The sequence below is a fragment of the Branchiostoma belcheri genome, unplaced genomic scaffold (assembly GCF_001625305.1).
Source record: "Branchiostoma belcheri isolate BF01 breed outbred unplaced genomic scaffold, Haploidv18h27 scaffold174, whole genome shotgun sequence".
In the NCBI taxonomy this organism is placed as follows: Eukaryota; Metazoa; Chordata; class Leptocardii; order Amphioxiformes; family Branchiostomatidae; genus Branchiostoma; species Branchiostoma belcheri.
In genome coordinates, this window is record NW_017803202.1 from 86466 (window position 1) to 102516 (window position 16051).

General features: G+C 41.2%; 3 protein-coding genes across 4 annotated transcripts; all 3 read right to left on the minus strand.

Annotated features, from left to right (window-relative positions):
* Positions 1-334: 334 nt before the first annotated feature.
* On the minus strand, positions 335-2842 carry LOC109467025. Its single transcript, XM_019764919.1, has 2 exons — positions 2631-2842; positions 335-1166 (listed from the first exon to the last, which is right to left on the minus strand). Exons 1-2 carry the CDS (start codon positions 2840-2842, stop codon positions 335-337), a joined length of 1044 nt encoding a protein of 347 aa, XP_019620478.1.
* Positions 2843-7469: 4627 nt separating this feature from the next.
* Positions 7470-10944, minus strand: LOC109467026 (leucine-rich repeat-containing protein 4C-like). The gene is made up of 2 exons (XM_019764920.1): positions 10902-10944; positions 7470-10388 (listed from the first exon to the last, which is right to left on the minus strand). Exon 2 carries the CDS (start codon positions 10371-10373, stop codon positions 7470-7472), a length of 2904 nt encoding a protein of 967 aa, XP_019620479.1. The 5' UTR covers positions 10374-10388; positions 10902-10944.
* Positions 10945-12514: 1570 nt separating this feature from the next.
* On the minus strand, positions 12515-15506 carry LOC109467041 (leucine-rich repeat-containing protein 70-like). Of its 2 annotated transcripts, XM_019764939.1 has the most exons (3): positions 15442-15506; positions 14520-15062; positions 12515-14303 (listed from the first exon to the last, which is right to left on the minus strand). In XM_019764939.1, exons 2-3 carry the CDS (start codon positions 15047-15049, stop codon positions 12761-12763), a joined length of 2073 nt encoding a protein of 690 aa, XP_019620498.1. In that variant the 5' UTR covers positions 15050-15062; positions 15442-15506; the 3' UTR covers positions 12515-12760. The 2 variants fall into 2 exon arrangements, with proteins under 2 accessions (XP_019620498.1, XP_019620497.1); XM_019764938.1 differs by having other exon boundaries at positions 12515-15062.
* Between the last annotated feature and the right edge of the window lie 545 nt (positions 15507-16051).

Below are 16051 nucleotides of genomic sequence, written 5' to 3' on the forward strand. Positions count from 1 at the left end.
TATTTCTCCAATTTCTCCTACGTAGACTGAAGCACTTCCACATTACATGCTAAGAATGACCCTGTCACTATGTACATTAATTATCTTTCATAAGATGCATTACTGAGTACGCAGCCCCTGTCTGGCACCCTGGATTAACAACACCACTGAACGATGAGACTGAGAGAATCTAGCGTAGGGCGGTCCATATCATGACTACATCTGCTAGGCTGCTACGTACTCTGAAGCATGCTCACATCTCAGCCAAAAAGTTTGCCAAATCACTCCTAGTGTCTGAGCAATATCGCCACCTACTACCGCCTATAAGAATGAACATGACTTGCCGACAGACTCGTTACTTAGTTCCCTTTGCATGTTCTACCTCATCATCATTGTCATATACCATATGCTGCAGACCAGCTGTAGCATTTGCATCCTTAGCAGCTGCTGCCACATGGCTGTTCACATATTTGTGGGACTGTGGATCTTCCTTTGCAGATTCTATCTCATCATCATTCTCATTGTCATACACCACATCCTGTGGACCAGCTGCAGCATCTTTAGCAGCTGCTGCCACATGGCTGTTCACATACTTGTGGGACTGTGAGCATTCCTTTGCAGATTCTATCTCATCATCATTCTCATACATAATAACCTTCGGACCAGCTGCAGCATCTTTGGCAGCTGCTGTCATCTTGCTGTTCACATACTTGTGGGACTGTGGACCTTTTCCAGTGTACAGGGAGGGAGATGGAACCTCATAACCATCGCTAAAGCTGCCGAGATGCTGAATTTGCCCTGAGTCAGATCTTTGTGATGGACCAGCAACACTGGTTGTACAAGCAGCTGCATCTACTGATTCAATCTGGGCAGCGGCCTGGGGGTCAGTTTGATTTTCAGGCCTAGGGGGAAGAGAAGGGGGCAAAACCAAATAACCAAAGCTGTCAAGACTCAGCCTCTTACCTTCACCTTGGTGTGGACTTTCTGACTGATCAATATCGTCTATGGTGTTGTACTCGGCTGTGTCAGGGTCCTCATCTGTTGGGAGGTTATAGATATGCTGGCTGTCTTCTCTACTGAGATGTGGTGTTTCAGATCGACGGCTTATTTCAGAATCTGCATTTGTTGTAACTTCATTCAGACTTATCTGGTCAAGACCACTGTTTGTGCCTCTGGGGTTTGTGTTGCTAAAGCCTTGCAGAGGAGTAGGATCCCTTTGCCTTCTCTTATACATGCACCATACTGCAAAGCCAATAGTGCATATAATGAATAGTCCAACAAAAATACACAGTGTAGCAAGAAGGGGCACAGACAGGACAATGCCACCATCTGCAGGGCCAGTAAAATTGGTTTTTGTGACTGTCACTGTCACTGTCGAAGCCAAAGGAGGGTCAGTAGAGTCAACAAATTGAATGTGTTTTGTGCTGGAAATGGGGTAGACTGGTGTTGCCTCTTCACAGATCAGGTCTTCAGGATTTACATCCTGTAAGTATTGCCCTTGAAGGTTTGCAGGTCTGGCACATCTGATCTGGTTTTCAAATGGGTAAGACCCGTTCATCCTCTGCTTAAAGGGAGCCATCCTACAGTCACACTGCCAGGGGTTGTTGTTAATGTACACAGTTGAAATGTTAGCCAGTATGTCATATGCCAGGGGTGGTAGTGTCTCTAGTCGGTTATTATCTAATGTAAGCTCTGACAGTGGTGGAATCTGTAAATTTGATAAGGCCTCTACAGGGAAATTGCTGATGTTATTATGAGAAAGTTCCAGTGTTTGAAGCTGAAGTAGATTCCCAAATGTGTCAGATGTGATCGTGCTGATGTTGTTGTTCTGAAGGTATAGATGATTTAGCTTTGTTATGTCATTGAATGTGTCTTCCTCGATACTGTGGATGTTATTACTGTCAAGGTCAAGCCTCTGTAAGTTACCAAGTCCCTCAAATATGCCAGCTGGCAGACTTGTTAACTGGTTATTGTTAAGAAACAAGTACTGCAGATTTCCAAGTCCCTCAAATATGTCAGCTGACAGACTTGTTAACTGGTTATCGTGAAGCCACAACCACTGCAGATTACCAAGTCCCTCAAATATGTGAGCTGTCAGACTTGTTAACTGGTTATTGTTAAGATACAAGAACCTCAGATAACCAATTCCCTCAAATATGTCAGCTGACAGACTTGTTAACTGGTTATTGTAAAGATACAAGTACCCCAGATTACCAAGTCCCTCAAATATGTCAGCTGGCAGACTTGTTAACTGGTTAGTGTGAAGAAACAAGATCTGCAGATTTCCAAGTCCCTCAAATATGTCGGCTGGCAGACTTGTTAACTGGTTATTGTCAAGATACAAGATCTGCAGATTACCAAGTCCCTCAAATATGCCAGCTGGCAGACTTGTTAACTGGTTATTGTCAAGATACAAGTGCTGCAGATTTCCAAGTCCCACAAATATGCCAGCTGACAGACTTGTTAACTGGTTATTGTCAAGATACAAGATCTGCAGATTACCAAGTCCCTCAAATATGCCAGCTGGTAAAGTGGTTAAATGATTGTCATAAAGGTACAGTTCAGTCAGGCTGGTTAAGTTGTAGAATGTTTTGTTATGGATCATGGAGATCTGATTGTAACGGAGTTGTAATCTTGTCAAGCTTCTGTACTGTGAGAAATCAGACTGACTTAAGGTTGTAAGGGCATTGCGCCCCAAGCTAAGCCTAGTGATGTTTGTAGGCAGGTCCTGAGGAACACTGCTGAGGCCTCTGCTGGCGCAGTAACAGTTTGATGAACAGCTGCTGCTGCAGGCTGCGGTCAGGCCAGCTTCCTTCAGGATGATCAGCAGAAGAACCAGCATCCTCCTGGCTTTGTTGGACATGCTGAAGTGTCACCTGTATAACAGAGATGAAATGCATTAGCATCAAAGTTCATAAGTGTTGGCAGGATTCAACAAGTTTGGAAAAGTTCAACGTCTCAATACAGGGCTCCCAATTTTTTTTGGGGGGGGGAGGGTATGTGCAAAATTGCACATCGTCAAAAATTTTAGGTGCAAAATTAATTATTTATGTCGGTGAACGTTAAACATCCAGGTAAAAAACAGTTACTCAGGCAACTGGATATGATTTTGGAAACGGTCAGACGTTTCAGGTAGCATTCACTGCCTTTCATTAGTGACACTGAGACTAGTAAGAGACCGCAGGAGAAATGCAGGTTCATATCTCATCTTCAACTTTTGTCTGGTAAAACTAGGGTACCCTTGCTATATGGAAATTCAGAAGTTATGTCTGACTCAATATCCTTATCAGTATTATCAGGGTAGCCATTGCAATTTGACTTTTGAGTGATTTTCAGCCATATTAAAAAATGTTTGATTTTCGCGGGTTTCCAAGGGTGTCTCAGAACTCCATAATGAAAATACCTGGGGGTTTTTAATCATATGGTTGTTCATAGTTCCACATTATAAGCTATTATACATACTGAATATGAGCCCATTTGACCCCCATCTCCCAACCTCTGCTTGGTTTTGCCTGGTTTTCTCGTGCAATGACTCTTTTATGCTAAAAACCACCCAAATACATGAATCCTTTATTTTATTAAAGGTGTTCAACAAAGGAGTCAAAGCCCCTTCAGCTCCCCCAACAAACTATTAAAATTACCACTTCTTCTATAACTCAACTGCTACTGAGGTTAAGTAAGGACGTTGAGGTTGTCAGACACAGTGCCTATTGTGTCCTACATGCCCACAGGTGATACCTGTGGTAGTTAACTCTGTCAGCCATGTGAACATAATGAGTTGTTCCTGATGCACTCTAAACTGCTATTGGGGATGAAAATGCCTTTTCTACACTGCTATTTAAATAACATAATAAAATAATTCATTAGGTCAATGGGAGGAGACATAATCAGGATTTGTTGCATGACAACCTAAAGAAATTAAAAATTCTCATATTGCAAAGTTTTTGTTATTGACAGGATGATATTGTCAATAACCATTCCCTTTCCACATTTCGCTTTATGGGTTTTACATTTAATCTTACGGTTTGCGGTCATGACTCTTTGGTCTTAGTTACAGGAAGCGGAATTTCTTGTTTTTTTCTGGGAACAGGCCAAAATCAATGCGTGCGCGAACATCATCTATAAAGACTTGGTATCACTGGCCTTAGTCTAAGAGTTTAATGTAAAAATGTCCTCCGTCCGAGAAATAAACTTGGTGAGACCTTGTAGGAACAGAGAGAAGAAGTTGATTGACTCACCTCAGTATGGAAGAAAGTTGTCTTAGGTCTGCCAACTCCTTAAAATCGCAGGGAGTCTATCTTAACTGTGTCTTTCAGTGTGTCCTTCAACTGAGCGAGGTGGTTGGACTACCTGAGGTGAATTAAGGACATTGAGTTGGACAGACACAGTGCCTATTGTGTCCTACATGTTCACAGGTGATACCTGTAGTTAACTCTGCCAGCCGTGTGAACATAATGAGTTGTTCCTGATACACTCTAAACTGCTATCAGAGATCAACAGACTTTTTCTACTGTGCTATTCAGCTAACATGTTATTCATAATAAATACATGAGTTAACTTGGAATTTTGTCAGCTTGCAAAACTTCAACTAGCCCATATTTTTTTCTTGCAATTCTATATTTTTCCCTGATAACTGCAGGTTTTAGGTGGGTATTTTGAGCCCTGCACTCTGACATCAGAAACCAAAGTTATTCTGGGAATAACTTTTGCTTTACTGAGGGAAGCTAGCCTCAAAAATTCAACAAGTTTGGAAAAATTCACCATCCCAATAGGATCAATACGGTAATTTTCACTGGTTCATCTTAAATGAAGTGGCCAGTAGCTCTTTTTTTTTTTTTAACTCTGGCCGGCAGTAGTTCAATCAAAGAATCATATTAGTCTGTTTGTGGTTTATGTTTAAGATATCTGTCAGAAAACAGGCTGCAGTGTTTGGAAAATTAAGAAACATTTCAGTGATATTTCAGTATCTCATAATTCACTCCTGTAGCAATAATGTGGTAATTGTTTCCTCCTTGTTATGTTGACACAAGTATATCTAAGATTATGTTCAAATTTCTTTCAGCTTGTTGAGTGTCATGAAGAAGTTAAGAAATCTTAGACAGAAAGTTCCTTGTTTAAGTTAAAAGGAAAAGATAATTCTAGAAGGTGTCTGACTGTGTGTCAACCTAGACACTGTCTTCAGACATTTTCCCTGTGTGACATTTCCTCATCGCCATTTTGTTATGACGCATGAACTAAACATTTTAGATCCGACAATTTTTCCAATGATTTTACTTCTTATGGCCCAAAAGTACATCCTGCTGAAATAGGGGCAAAGAGAAGAAGTAGATTGACTCACCTCAGTATGGAAGGAAGTTGTCTTAAGCCTGCAAACTTTTAAAAGCCTCGGAGTCCGTCTTAACTGTGTCTTTCAACTTTGAGCACCGAGGTGGTAAGACTCCCTGAGGTGAATTAAGTACGTTGAGTTGGACAGACACAGTGCCTATTGTGTCATACATGTACATGTCCACAGGTGATACCTGTGGTAGTTAGATGTGCCGACCGTGGGAACATAATGAATAGTTCTTGATACACTCTAAACTGCTGTCAGGGCTCAACATACTTTTTCTACACTGCTATTCATCTGACATTTAATCCATATTAATCATACCATGATTCTGATTTTTATGCACATTTTTAACATTTTAGATCTGACAATCTATCCAATGATTTTACTTCTTATGGCCCCAAAATACATCCTGATGAAGTAGGGCAAGAGAAGTAGTTGATTGACTCACCTCAGTATGGAAGGAAGTTGTCTTAGGTCTGCAAACTCCTTAAAGTCTCTGAGTCCATCTTAACTGTGTCTTTCAGTGTGTCCTTCAACTGAGCACTGAGGTGGTTGGACTACCTGAGGTTAACTAAGGATGTTGAGTTGGACAGGCACAGTGCCTATTGTGCCATAAATGCCCACAGGCGATGTGCCAGCTTTGTGAACATAACGCTCAAAATACAATGTATTTTTCAGCTAACATGTAATTCATATACGGATCCTGATATCTTTTCAGCCTACAAAACTGCACTGTCTATATTTTTTTGGCTACCGGCAAATACTAGTAGCTATTCTCCTTGCTTTGCTGAAAGAACTTTTTTTCCAGAAATTAAGAGGGTTGTCTGGGACAGAATTCTTTTACTAGATGTCTTGTTGCCCATTGGAGTGACAACCTCAAGTTAGAAATTTGAATGATCAAGAAACTGAATGCATATGTGGATGCAGTACCTGACATTTTCACTGGGCGGCACTACAGGCCTTGTCAGGTGCAGGGCGATTTTGATCAGACAGGCGAGTGCCTGCAGTACCTTACACTGTTACTGAGTGGCGCTTAATGAACACCTCAATTCTAACTCTGATATTTGAAGTCATGAACACCACAGACAAAGACTGGAGTTGAACACCTCCATTTTATTCCCTTCCTAATCTAAGGTACATTTGAAGTCCCAGGCCTACTGTCAGTTCTACCATCTTCCAGTGTCTTCTCTCTCTCTACTAGTCCCTACAACTCACCTAAATACTTTTTCATACAGTTGTATGTAATATCGTATATGTAACTTATTTTGTATTGTATGTTTGTATATATATATAATATATTAATAATATGTAAATATGAAATTTGCTCATTCATGAGCTATTGAAGCTATCAATTTCATTTGTGGTGTCATCATCATCATCATCATCCACTGTATTCTGCATCTGCAGTTACTGTATCTGTACAATTTCTCCGTAAAATTGTAACTTAACTTTATTAACTATTTTGTTATTCATTACATGTAGTTTGGCTGTTCAACAAAACCCAACTAGCCTCTGGTTATTTTAAAGGGCTTGCCATGCTGACAAGAAAAGACATTACAGTAACAATGATATGGGTAGCTTAACAGTCTATAACATTATTCTATGTAAATCAAAACTTTGATAAGTAGAATACAATCTTAAGTATATAGTGTATCAAATATATATTACCCAGTAATTAAACTAGTCCTGTCACCCTAACATGTATTGTTAAGTTTACTTTAAAAATCACTGATAAATTCCAGATCGCAGTTTGTAACAGTACTTTTGCTCTTGTTGATATAATATTATATATATATATATATATTATGTATATTTATAATAAGAGTTATTGATTTACAAGAAAAGGATCCCTTTTAAGATAAAATGTTTATCAGTTCTATAGAGTAGAGTAGAACCCATATTTAGGTTTCAGGTCCTAGTTACTGCTCAAATGATGTTTCTAAGCACCATACATTTGCTTAATGAGTATGAGTATCAAAAAGCACCAATGCAAATATATAACGCGCTAATCTACTTGAGCAAGTATGGAAATGCTTGTACACGGGTGTGTACAAATGGCACCCAGGCATCAGGGCCAACCATTGAATTTAGAGAGTAAGTCTTCAAAGCAACTGCTAGTTGTTTTTTAATCTATCAATCAATCATCTAACCAATCTATCGTCTAATTTTTTTTATTGTGTTTTAAACCATGAGGCATCAGGGATGTGTATGTGTTCCGCTGCTGACTGCTGGGGTTCCTCAGGGGTTCATAGTGGTGAGGGCTGTCAGCACCAGGGGCAGCTGCTGTCTGTGATTGGTTATTAACTGACTCATCGTCATTCTCATATACAATAACCTGCGGACTAGCTGCAGCAGCTGCTGCCACATGGCTGTTCACATATTTGTGGGACTTAAGACGTTTGTTTGCTGATTCTAGGTTATCATCATTCTCATAAACCATAAGCTGTGGACCAGATGCAGCATCTTTAGCAGCTTCTGCCACATGGCTGTTCAAATATTTGTGGGACTTTAGACGTTTGTTTGCAGATTCTATTTCATCATCATTCTCATAAACCATTACCTGCGGACCAGCTGCAGCATCTTTAGCAGCTGCTTTCACGTGGCTGTTCACATATTTGTGGGACTTTTTACGTTTGTTTGCAGATTCTATTTCATCATCATTCTCATAAACCATCACCTGCGGACCAGCTGCAGCAGCTTCTGCCACATGGCTGTTTACATATTTGTGGGACTTTAGACGTTTGTTTGCAGATTCTATCTCATCATCATTCTCATAAACCATTACCTGCGGACCAGCTGCAGCATCTTTAGCAGCTGCTGCCACATGGCTGTTCACATATTTGTGGGACGGTGTAGCTTCTCCAGGGCGCATGGAGGGAGATGGGAACTTATAACCATCGTTAGAGCTGCCAAGATGCTGAATTTGCCCTGAGCCTGGTCTTTGTGACAAACCAACGACACTGGTTGTATGAGCAGGTGCATCTGCTGATTCAATTTGGGCAGCAGCCTGGGGGCCAGTTTGATTTTCAGGCCTAGGGGGAAGGGAAGGGGGCAAGACCAAAGGACCAAAGCTGTCCAGACTCTGCCTGTTGCCTGCACCTCGGTGTGGACTTTGTGACTGATATGTATTAGGGTCCTCATATATTGGGACATTATAGATATGCTCGCTGTCTACTGTTACAGTATCAGACTGTGGTGTTTCAGATTGAATGTTCATGTCTGCATTAAATGTTGTAAATCTTTGCTGCCTTATCTGGTCAGGACCACTGGATGTGCCTGTTGGATTTGAGTTATTAAAGCCTTGCCTCTTCTTATGCACACACCATATTCCAACGGCAATCGTGAAGATAACAAGGAGTACAAAAATAGCTCCCAGTGTAGCAAGCAAGGGAACAGACAGGAAAATGCCACCACCAGAAACGGCAGAAGGACCAGGGTTGCTCTCTGTCGTGGTTGACTGAAAACCAAAAGGAGAGTCAGAACTGACTGTAGACAAGTGTGGCTTTGAGTCAGCAGTGGGGATGTTTCTGGGTGTTTGGGGCAATGTTGATGTTGACTTTGCTGAAGGACTAAACAGAGGCAAAGGACTGACTGTAGACCAGCCTGGGGTAGAGTCAGCAGTAGAAGTGGTGCTCTGTGTTGGGGACAATGTCGTTGGTACTTTTGAAGTTGGCTTTGCTAAAGGATCAAACGGAAGGGAAGAACTACCTATGGACCAGCCTGGGTTAGAGTCAGCAGTGCGTACGCGTGCTGTGTGGGGTGTTGGAGAAGATGCTGGATTCTCTAATGTGGACTTTGTTGAAGGATCAAACATAGGAGAAGAACTGACTGTAGACCTGCCTGGGTTATATTCAGTAGTGGGAGTGGTGCTCTGTGTTGAGGACAAGGTTGGTGCCTGTGATACTGACTGATGAAAAGGAGTAGAGCTGCTGACTGGAGACAAGCTAAGACTAAGAGTAGAGTCAGACTCAACAGAAGAAGTGCTGGAAGTGGAGTTTACTGGTGTTGTCTTTTCACAGATCAGGTCTTCAGGATTTACATCCAGTAAGCATTGCCCTGTAAGGTTAGCCGGTCCAGCACATCTGATCTGGTCTTCAAATGGGTAAGACCCGCTCATCCTCTGCCTAAAGGGAACCATCCTACAGTCACACTGCCAGGGGTTGTTGGAAATGTTGACAGTTGAAATATTAGCCAGTATGTCATATGCCATGACTGGTAGGGTCTCTAATTGGTTAGAATATAATGTAAGCTCTGACAGTGCTGAAATCTGTAAATTTGAGAAGGCCTCTACAGGGAAAGTGTTGATGTTATTACCAGAAAGTCTCAGAATTTGAAGCTGAAGTAGGTTCCTGAATGTGTCAGCTGTGATGGTGCTGATGTTGTTGTACTGAAGGTCTAGTATACGTAGCTGTGTTGTGTCATTGAAGGTTCCTGCCTCAATACTGTGGATGTTATTACTGCAAAGGTTAAGCTCCTCTAAGTTACCAAGCCCCACAAATATGTCAGCTGGCAGACTTGTTAACTTGTTATTAAAAAGTCTCAAGATCCGCAGATTACCAAGCCCCACAAATAGGTCAGCTGGCAGACTTGTTAACTGGTTATAGTCAAGCTGCAAGAACTGCATATCATTACCATGTCCCACAAATATGTCAGCTGGGAGACTGGTCAACTGGTTACCGTCAAGCCATAAATACAGGGGGTGACCAAGTCCCACAAACATGCCGGCTGTCAGATTGGTCAAATGATTGTTACTAAGGTACAGATGAGTCAGGCTGGTTAAGCCTTGGAATGTTTTGTTATGGATCATGGAGATCTGATTTGAACCAAGATGTAATAATGTCAAGCTCCTGTACCTTGAAAAATCAGACTGACTTAAGGTCGTGATGGCATTGTCCTGTAAGTTGAGCCTAGTGATGTTTGTAGGCAGATCCTGAGGAACACTGCTGAGGCCTCTTTTGTGGCAGTAACAGTCTGATGAACAGCTGCTGCTGCAGGCTGCGGTCGGGCCAGCTTCCTTCAGGATGATCAGCAGAAGAACCAGCATCCTCCTCACTTTGTTGGACATACTGGTGTGTCTGATCTACAACAGATATGAGATACATGAGAACGTTGATTGTGATGGAATACATAGGATAGTGTTCAGAAGGCCCATAAGGCAGAGCGTAGGGGCTGGGGGGAATCAGTCGGGGTCTAGACTGGAGTGAGAGAGGTCCGGTGGCTTGTATTAGAGCAGCAGTCTAGTATTAAACAGAGATCCTGAAGATTGACCCCGGCTCATTTCGTGACATGATTAAAAAATACAAAAAAAATGGTAGAGCTCTAAATAATAAGTCTTGAAATATTGCCAGTCCCAACATTGCAAAAGTAATATAGTAAAAAGTAAAATAGTGTAAGGTGGGCATATAGAATTAGCTGCTGCCAATCAAAGTACCTGAAAACACTAGAAACAGATGACACAAACCAAAACACAAACTATTTCAGTTTGTTTTCATCAGGTAAAAAGATAAAGCTTAACTGGATGAACAACATTCTACAAACAAGAAATAGACTTGGTGATGCCTAATACGGTCATGAAGTTGGGATTTAAACTAACCTAAGAATGATTGAAGGAAGAACTCCTGACCAATCCTTGAAGGAAGTTTAGCTGCAGGGCCCAGGTTCTTCAGTGGCCCAAGACAAGGAATGGTGTCTGCAAAAATAAAACAAAGTTTTGTAAGGTTGTCACTACATGTACATGTAGTTCACCAAATCATAAAGTATACCATTAGCAGTTTATATAAGATATCTGAGAACACCTCAGTAAGCAGGCCACTAAGTTTGGGAAAAATTCAGAAACATTTCAGTATAGTAGGATTTCAGTTATCTCCTAGATCCTGTAGCTGATAGTGTGTATAATGTCAGTGGTAATTGTTTCTATCATGTCATGTTTCTACCATGTCATGTTGTCATATTTGAATCCATGAAATCTCCTTCCTTCATGCTCGTCTTAAGAAGAAGTAGAAATTCTAGAAAGTTCCTTAAAACGTCAAAGAAATGTTCAGAATGTGGCTGACTGTGCGTCAACCTCTAGTGTCTTCTGACATTTTTCCTGTTTGACATTTTCTTGCCGCCATTTTGTTATGACATACAAACTAAACATTTTAGATCCAACGATATTTCAAATGATTTTACTTCTTATGGATCAAAAATACATCCTGATGAAGTAGGGACATAGAGAAGAACTTGATTGACTCACCTCAGTGTGGAAGAAAGTTGTCTTAAGTCTGCAAACTTCTTAAAGTTTCACAGAGTCCGTGTTAACTGTCTTTTCGTGTGCCCTTCAACTGAGTGAGGTGGTTGGACTACCTCAACTCAAGGACATTGGGTTCAGCCAGCGCTGCCTATAAAAAACTGCCCATAATTGATGTTACATGCCCACAGGTGATACCTGTGGTAGTTAACTCTGCCAGCCATGTGAACATAATGAGTTGTTCGTGATACACTCTAAACTGCTATCAGGGCTCAATATAAGTACCTTTCTACACTGGAGTATAGATTTTGTGTGTGAAAACCTCAAGAAATAAGAAAATTGAATGATCAATAAATTGAATCATATGTGGATGCAGTACTTTAACTTGTCACTGGGCGGTGCTAAATTTAGGCCTTGTCAGGCGCAGTGCGATTGTGATTGTGGGAGGCAGGTCAGTGGATGCAGTACCTTACAACATCACTGGGTGGCGCTTTATGCACACCTCTTGGTTGACATGGTTGATAACTCAAGATATTTGAAGGCATTAACACCACAGACAAAGACTGGAGTTGAACACTCTGTTTTATTTCCTGCGTAAATCTAAGGTACAGTCCCTGCCTACTGTCAGTTCTACCCTCTTCTAGTGTCTTCTCTCTCTCTACTGGTCCCTACAACTCACCAAAATACTAAGTTTTTATACAGTTGTATATAATATCATATATATGTAACCTATGTTGTATGATATGTTTGTATGTAACAATATGTAAATATGCAATTTGACTTGCTAATTCATGAGCTACTTTTATATATTTCATTTGTAGAATCATCATCATCATCCACTGTATTCTGCATCTGTACTAGTACATGTATATACAATTTATTATTTCACCATCAAATTGTAACTAGAATTTATTATTATCATTATTTTTTATTATTGGTTTGGCTGTTCAACAGCCACAGCCTGGTCAGCCCAACTAGCCTGTGGATATTACAAAGGGCTTGCCATGCTACTTTTACTGATGGTGTGAACCATGAGGCATCAGGGATGTGTATGTGTGCTGCTGCTGACTGCTGGGGTTCCTCAGGGGTTCATAGTGGTGAGGGCTGTCAGCACCAGGGGCAGCTGCTGTCTGTGATTGGTTATCAACTAACTCTTCATCATTCTCATACACTATGACCTACGGAGCTTCATTTGTAGATTGATCATTCTATGCCTTACCCCTCTAATCATTCTCATAGCTATACATCACATCCTGTGGACCAGCTGCAGCATCTTTAGCAGCTGCTGCCACATGGCTGTTCACATATTTGTGGGACTGTAGGTCTTCTTTAATTTTATTAGCAGATTCTATCTCATTGTCATTCTCATATACCATATGATGTGAACCAAATGCAGCATTTATGGCATCTGCTGTCACCTGGCTGTTCACATATTTGTGGGACTGTGGATCTTCCTTTGCAGATTCTACCTCATCATCATTCTCATAAACCATAAGCTGCGGACCAGCTGCAGCATCTTTTATAGCAGCTGCTGCCACATGGCTGTTCACATATTTGTGGGACTTTAGATGTTTGTTTGTAGATTCTATCTCATCCTCATTCTCCAGGTCATTCTCATATACATGTACCATGACTTTTGGACCAGCTGCAGCATCTTTGGCAGCTGCTGCCATGTGGCTGTTCACATATTTGTGGGACTGTAGGTCTTCTTTAGCAGATTCTATCTCATTGTCATTCTCATATACCATATGATGTGAACCAAATGCAGCATTTATGGCATCTGCTGTCACATGGCTGTTCACATATTTGTGGGACTGTGGACCTTCTCCAGGGTACAGGAAGGGAGATGGAACCTCGTAACCATCGTTAAAGCTGCCGAGATGCTGAATTTGCCCTGAGCCTGGCTGTGATGTTTGTGACGGACTAACAACACGATACTTACTCTCTGACTGATTGACTTCACCTATGGTGTCATATTCTGCTGTATCAGGGTCCTCATCTGTTGGGAGGTTATAGATATGCTGGCTGTCTTCTGTATCTGAATGTGGTGTACCAGATTGAGTGTTTACCTCTGCATTTGTTGTAAATGTTTGCTGCCTTATCTGGTCATGATCACTGGATGTGGAATTTGTGTTACTAAAGCCTTGCTGAGGAGTAGGATCCCTTTGCCTCCTCTTATACATGCACCCTACTGCAAAGCCGATAATGCAAATAATGGATAGTCCAAGAATAGCTCCCAAAGTAGCAAGCAAGGGCACAGTCAGGACAGTGCCACCGTCAGCAGGGTCAGTATTGCTCTCAGTTAGTGTTAATGTCACAGTCGAAGCAAGTGGAGGGTCAGTAGAGTCAACCATGTGTTTAGTGCTAGAAGTGGAGTAGACTGGTGTCGTCTCACAGATCAAGTCTTCAGGATTTACATACAGTAAGAGTTGCCCTGTAAGGCTAGCAGGTCCGGCACATCTGGTTTTGTTTTCAAATTGGTAAGACCCGTTCATCCTCTGTCTAAAGTCAACCATCCTACAGTCACACTGCCAGGGATTGTTGTTAATGTTAACTTTTGATATGGAGGTCAGTATGTCATATGCCATGACTGTTAGTGTCTTAAATTGATTATAATCTAATGTAAGCTCTGACAGTGCTGAAATATTTAAGCTTAATAAGGCCTCTACAGGGAAAGTGTTGATGTTATTATGAGAAAGTTTCAGTGTTTGAAGCTGACGTAGATTCCCTAATGTGTCGGCTGTGATGGTGCTGATGTTGTTGTGATGAAGCTGTAGTATACGTAGCTTTGTTGTGTGATTGAAGGTGCCTGCCTCAATACTGTGGATGTTATTTCTGCTAAGGCGAAGCCACTCTAAGTTTCCAAGTCCCACAAATATGTCAACTGGCAAAGTAGTTAACTGGTTAAATGGAAGATTCAATTCCTGCAGATTACCAAGTCCCACAAATGTGTCAGCTGTCAGACTAGTTAACTTGTTCCTGGAAAGATACAAGACCTCCAGTGAACCAAGTCCCACAAATGTGCTAGCTGAAAGATGGGTTAACTGGTTGGAGGAAAGAGACAAGCGCCACAGATTACCAAGTCCCACAAATGTGTGAGCTGGGAGCCAGGTTAACTGGTTATTTTGAATCCATAAGTACCGGAGGTGACCAAGTCCCACAAACATGCCGGCTGTTAGATTGGTCAATTGATTATTATTAAGGTCCAGTCTAGTTAGGTCTGTTAAGTTGTGGAATGTTTTGTTATGGATCATGGAGATCTGATTGAAACCAAGATCTAATGTTGTCAAGCTCCTATACCTTGAGAAATCAGACTGATTTAATGTTGTAAGGTCGTTGAGCCCCAAGTCAAGCTGAGTGATGTCTGTAGGCAGGTCCTGAGGAACACTGGTGAGGCCTCTGCCTCTGCAGCCACAGACTGATGAACAGCTGCTGCTGCAGGCTGCGGTCGGGCCAGCTTCCTTCAGGATGATCAGCAGAAGAACCAGCATCCTCCTCACTTTGTTGGACATTCTGAAGTGTCGTCTGTACAACAGAGATTTAAGTAGTAGACTGATTTATTTATTCATACCTTTACTGGTGTGTCTGATCTACAACAGAGATGAGATACATGAGAATGTTGATTTACAAAAAAATGGCAGAGCTCTGAATAATAAGTCTTGAAATATTGCCAGTCCCAACATTGCAAAATTAATATACTATTATAATAGTGTAAGGTGGGCATATAGAATTAGCTGCTGCCACAAGTACCTAAAAACACAAACGACAGATGACACAAGCCAAAAACTATTCCTTTGTTTTCATCAGGTAAAAAGATAATGCTTAACTGGAAGAAAAACAGTCTACAAACAAGAAATAGACTTGGTGAGGCCTAATACGGTCATGAAGTGGGATTTAAACTAACCTAAGAAATCAATGATTGAAGAAAGAACTCCAATCCTTGAAGGAAGTTCAGCTGCAGGGCCCAGGTTCTTCAGTGGGCCAAGACAAGGAAATTGTGTCTAGATCTGCAAAAATAAAAAAAAGTTTTGTAAGGTTGTCAGTCTATGTAGTTCACCAAATCATAAAGTACACCATTGGTATTTAATATAAGATATATGAAAACACCTAGTAATGCTGAGGTCACAATTCGTACACGGGGCCCGGCCGGGCAGCTTTTAGGAACGAGAAATATGATATAAAAGACAACAAAACGCAGAAAAGTTTAGAATGATAATCATGGGCACTATTTCTGTATATTCTTGATATGAATTATTAATTTTTCGTTCATACAAACACCCCAGCCGGGCCCCGGTTTGGAAATGTGACCTAAGCATAAGCAGGCTGAAATATTTGGGGAAAATTTAGAAACATTTCAGTAGGGTTTCAGTACCGCATAATATTCTCCTAGATCCTGTAGCTGATAGTGTATGTAATGTCAGTGGTAATTGTCTCCTTGTCATGTTGACACAGGTATATTTGAAACCATGAAATCTCCTACCTTCATGCTTGTAAAATTCTCGTCTTAAGATTAG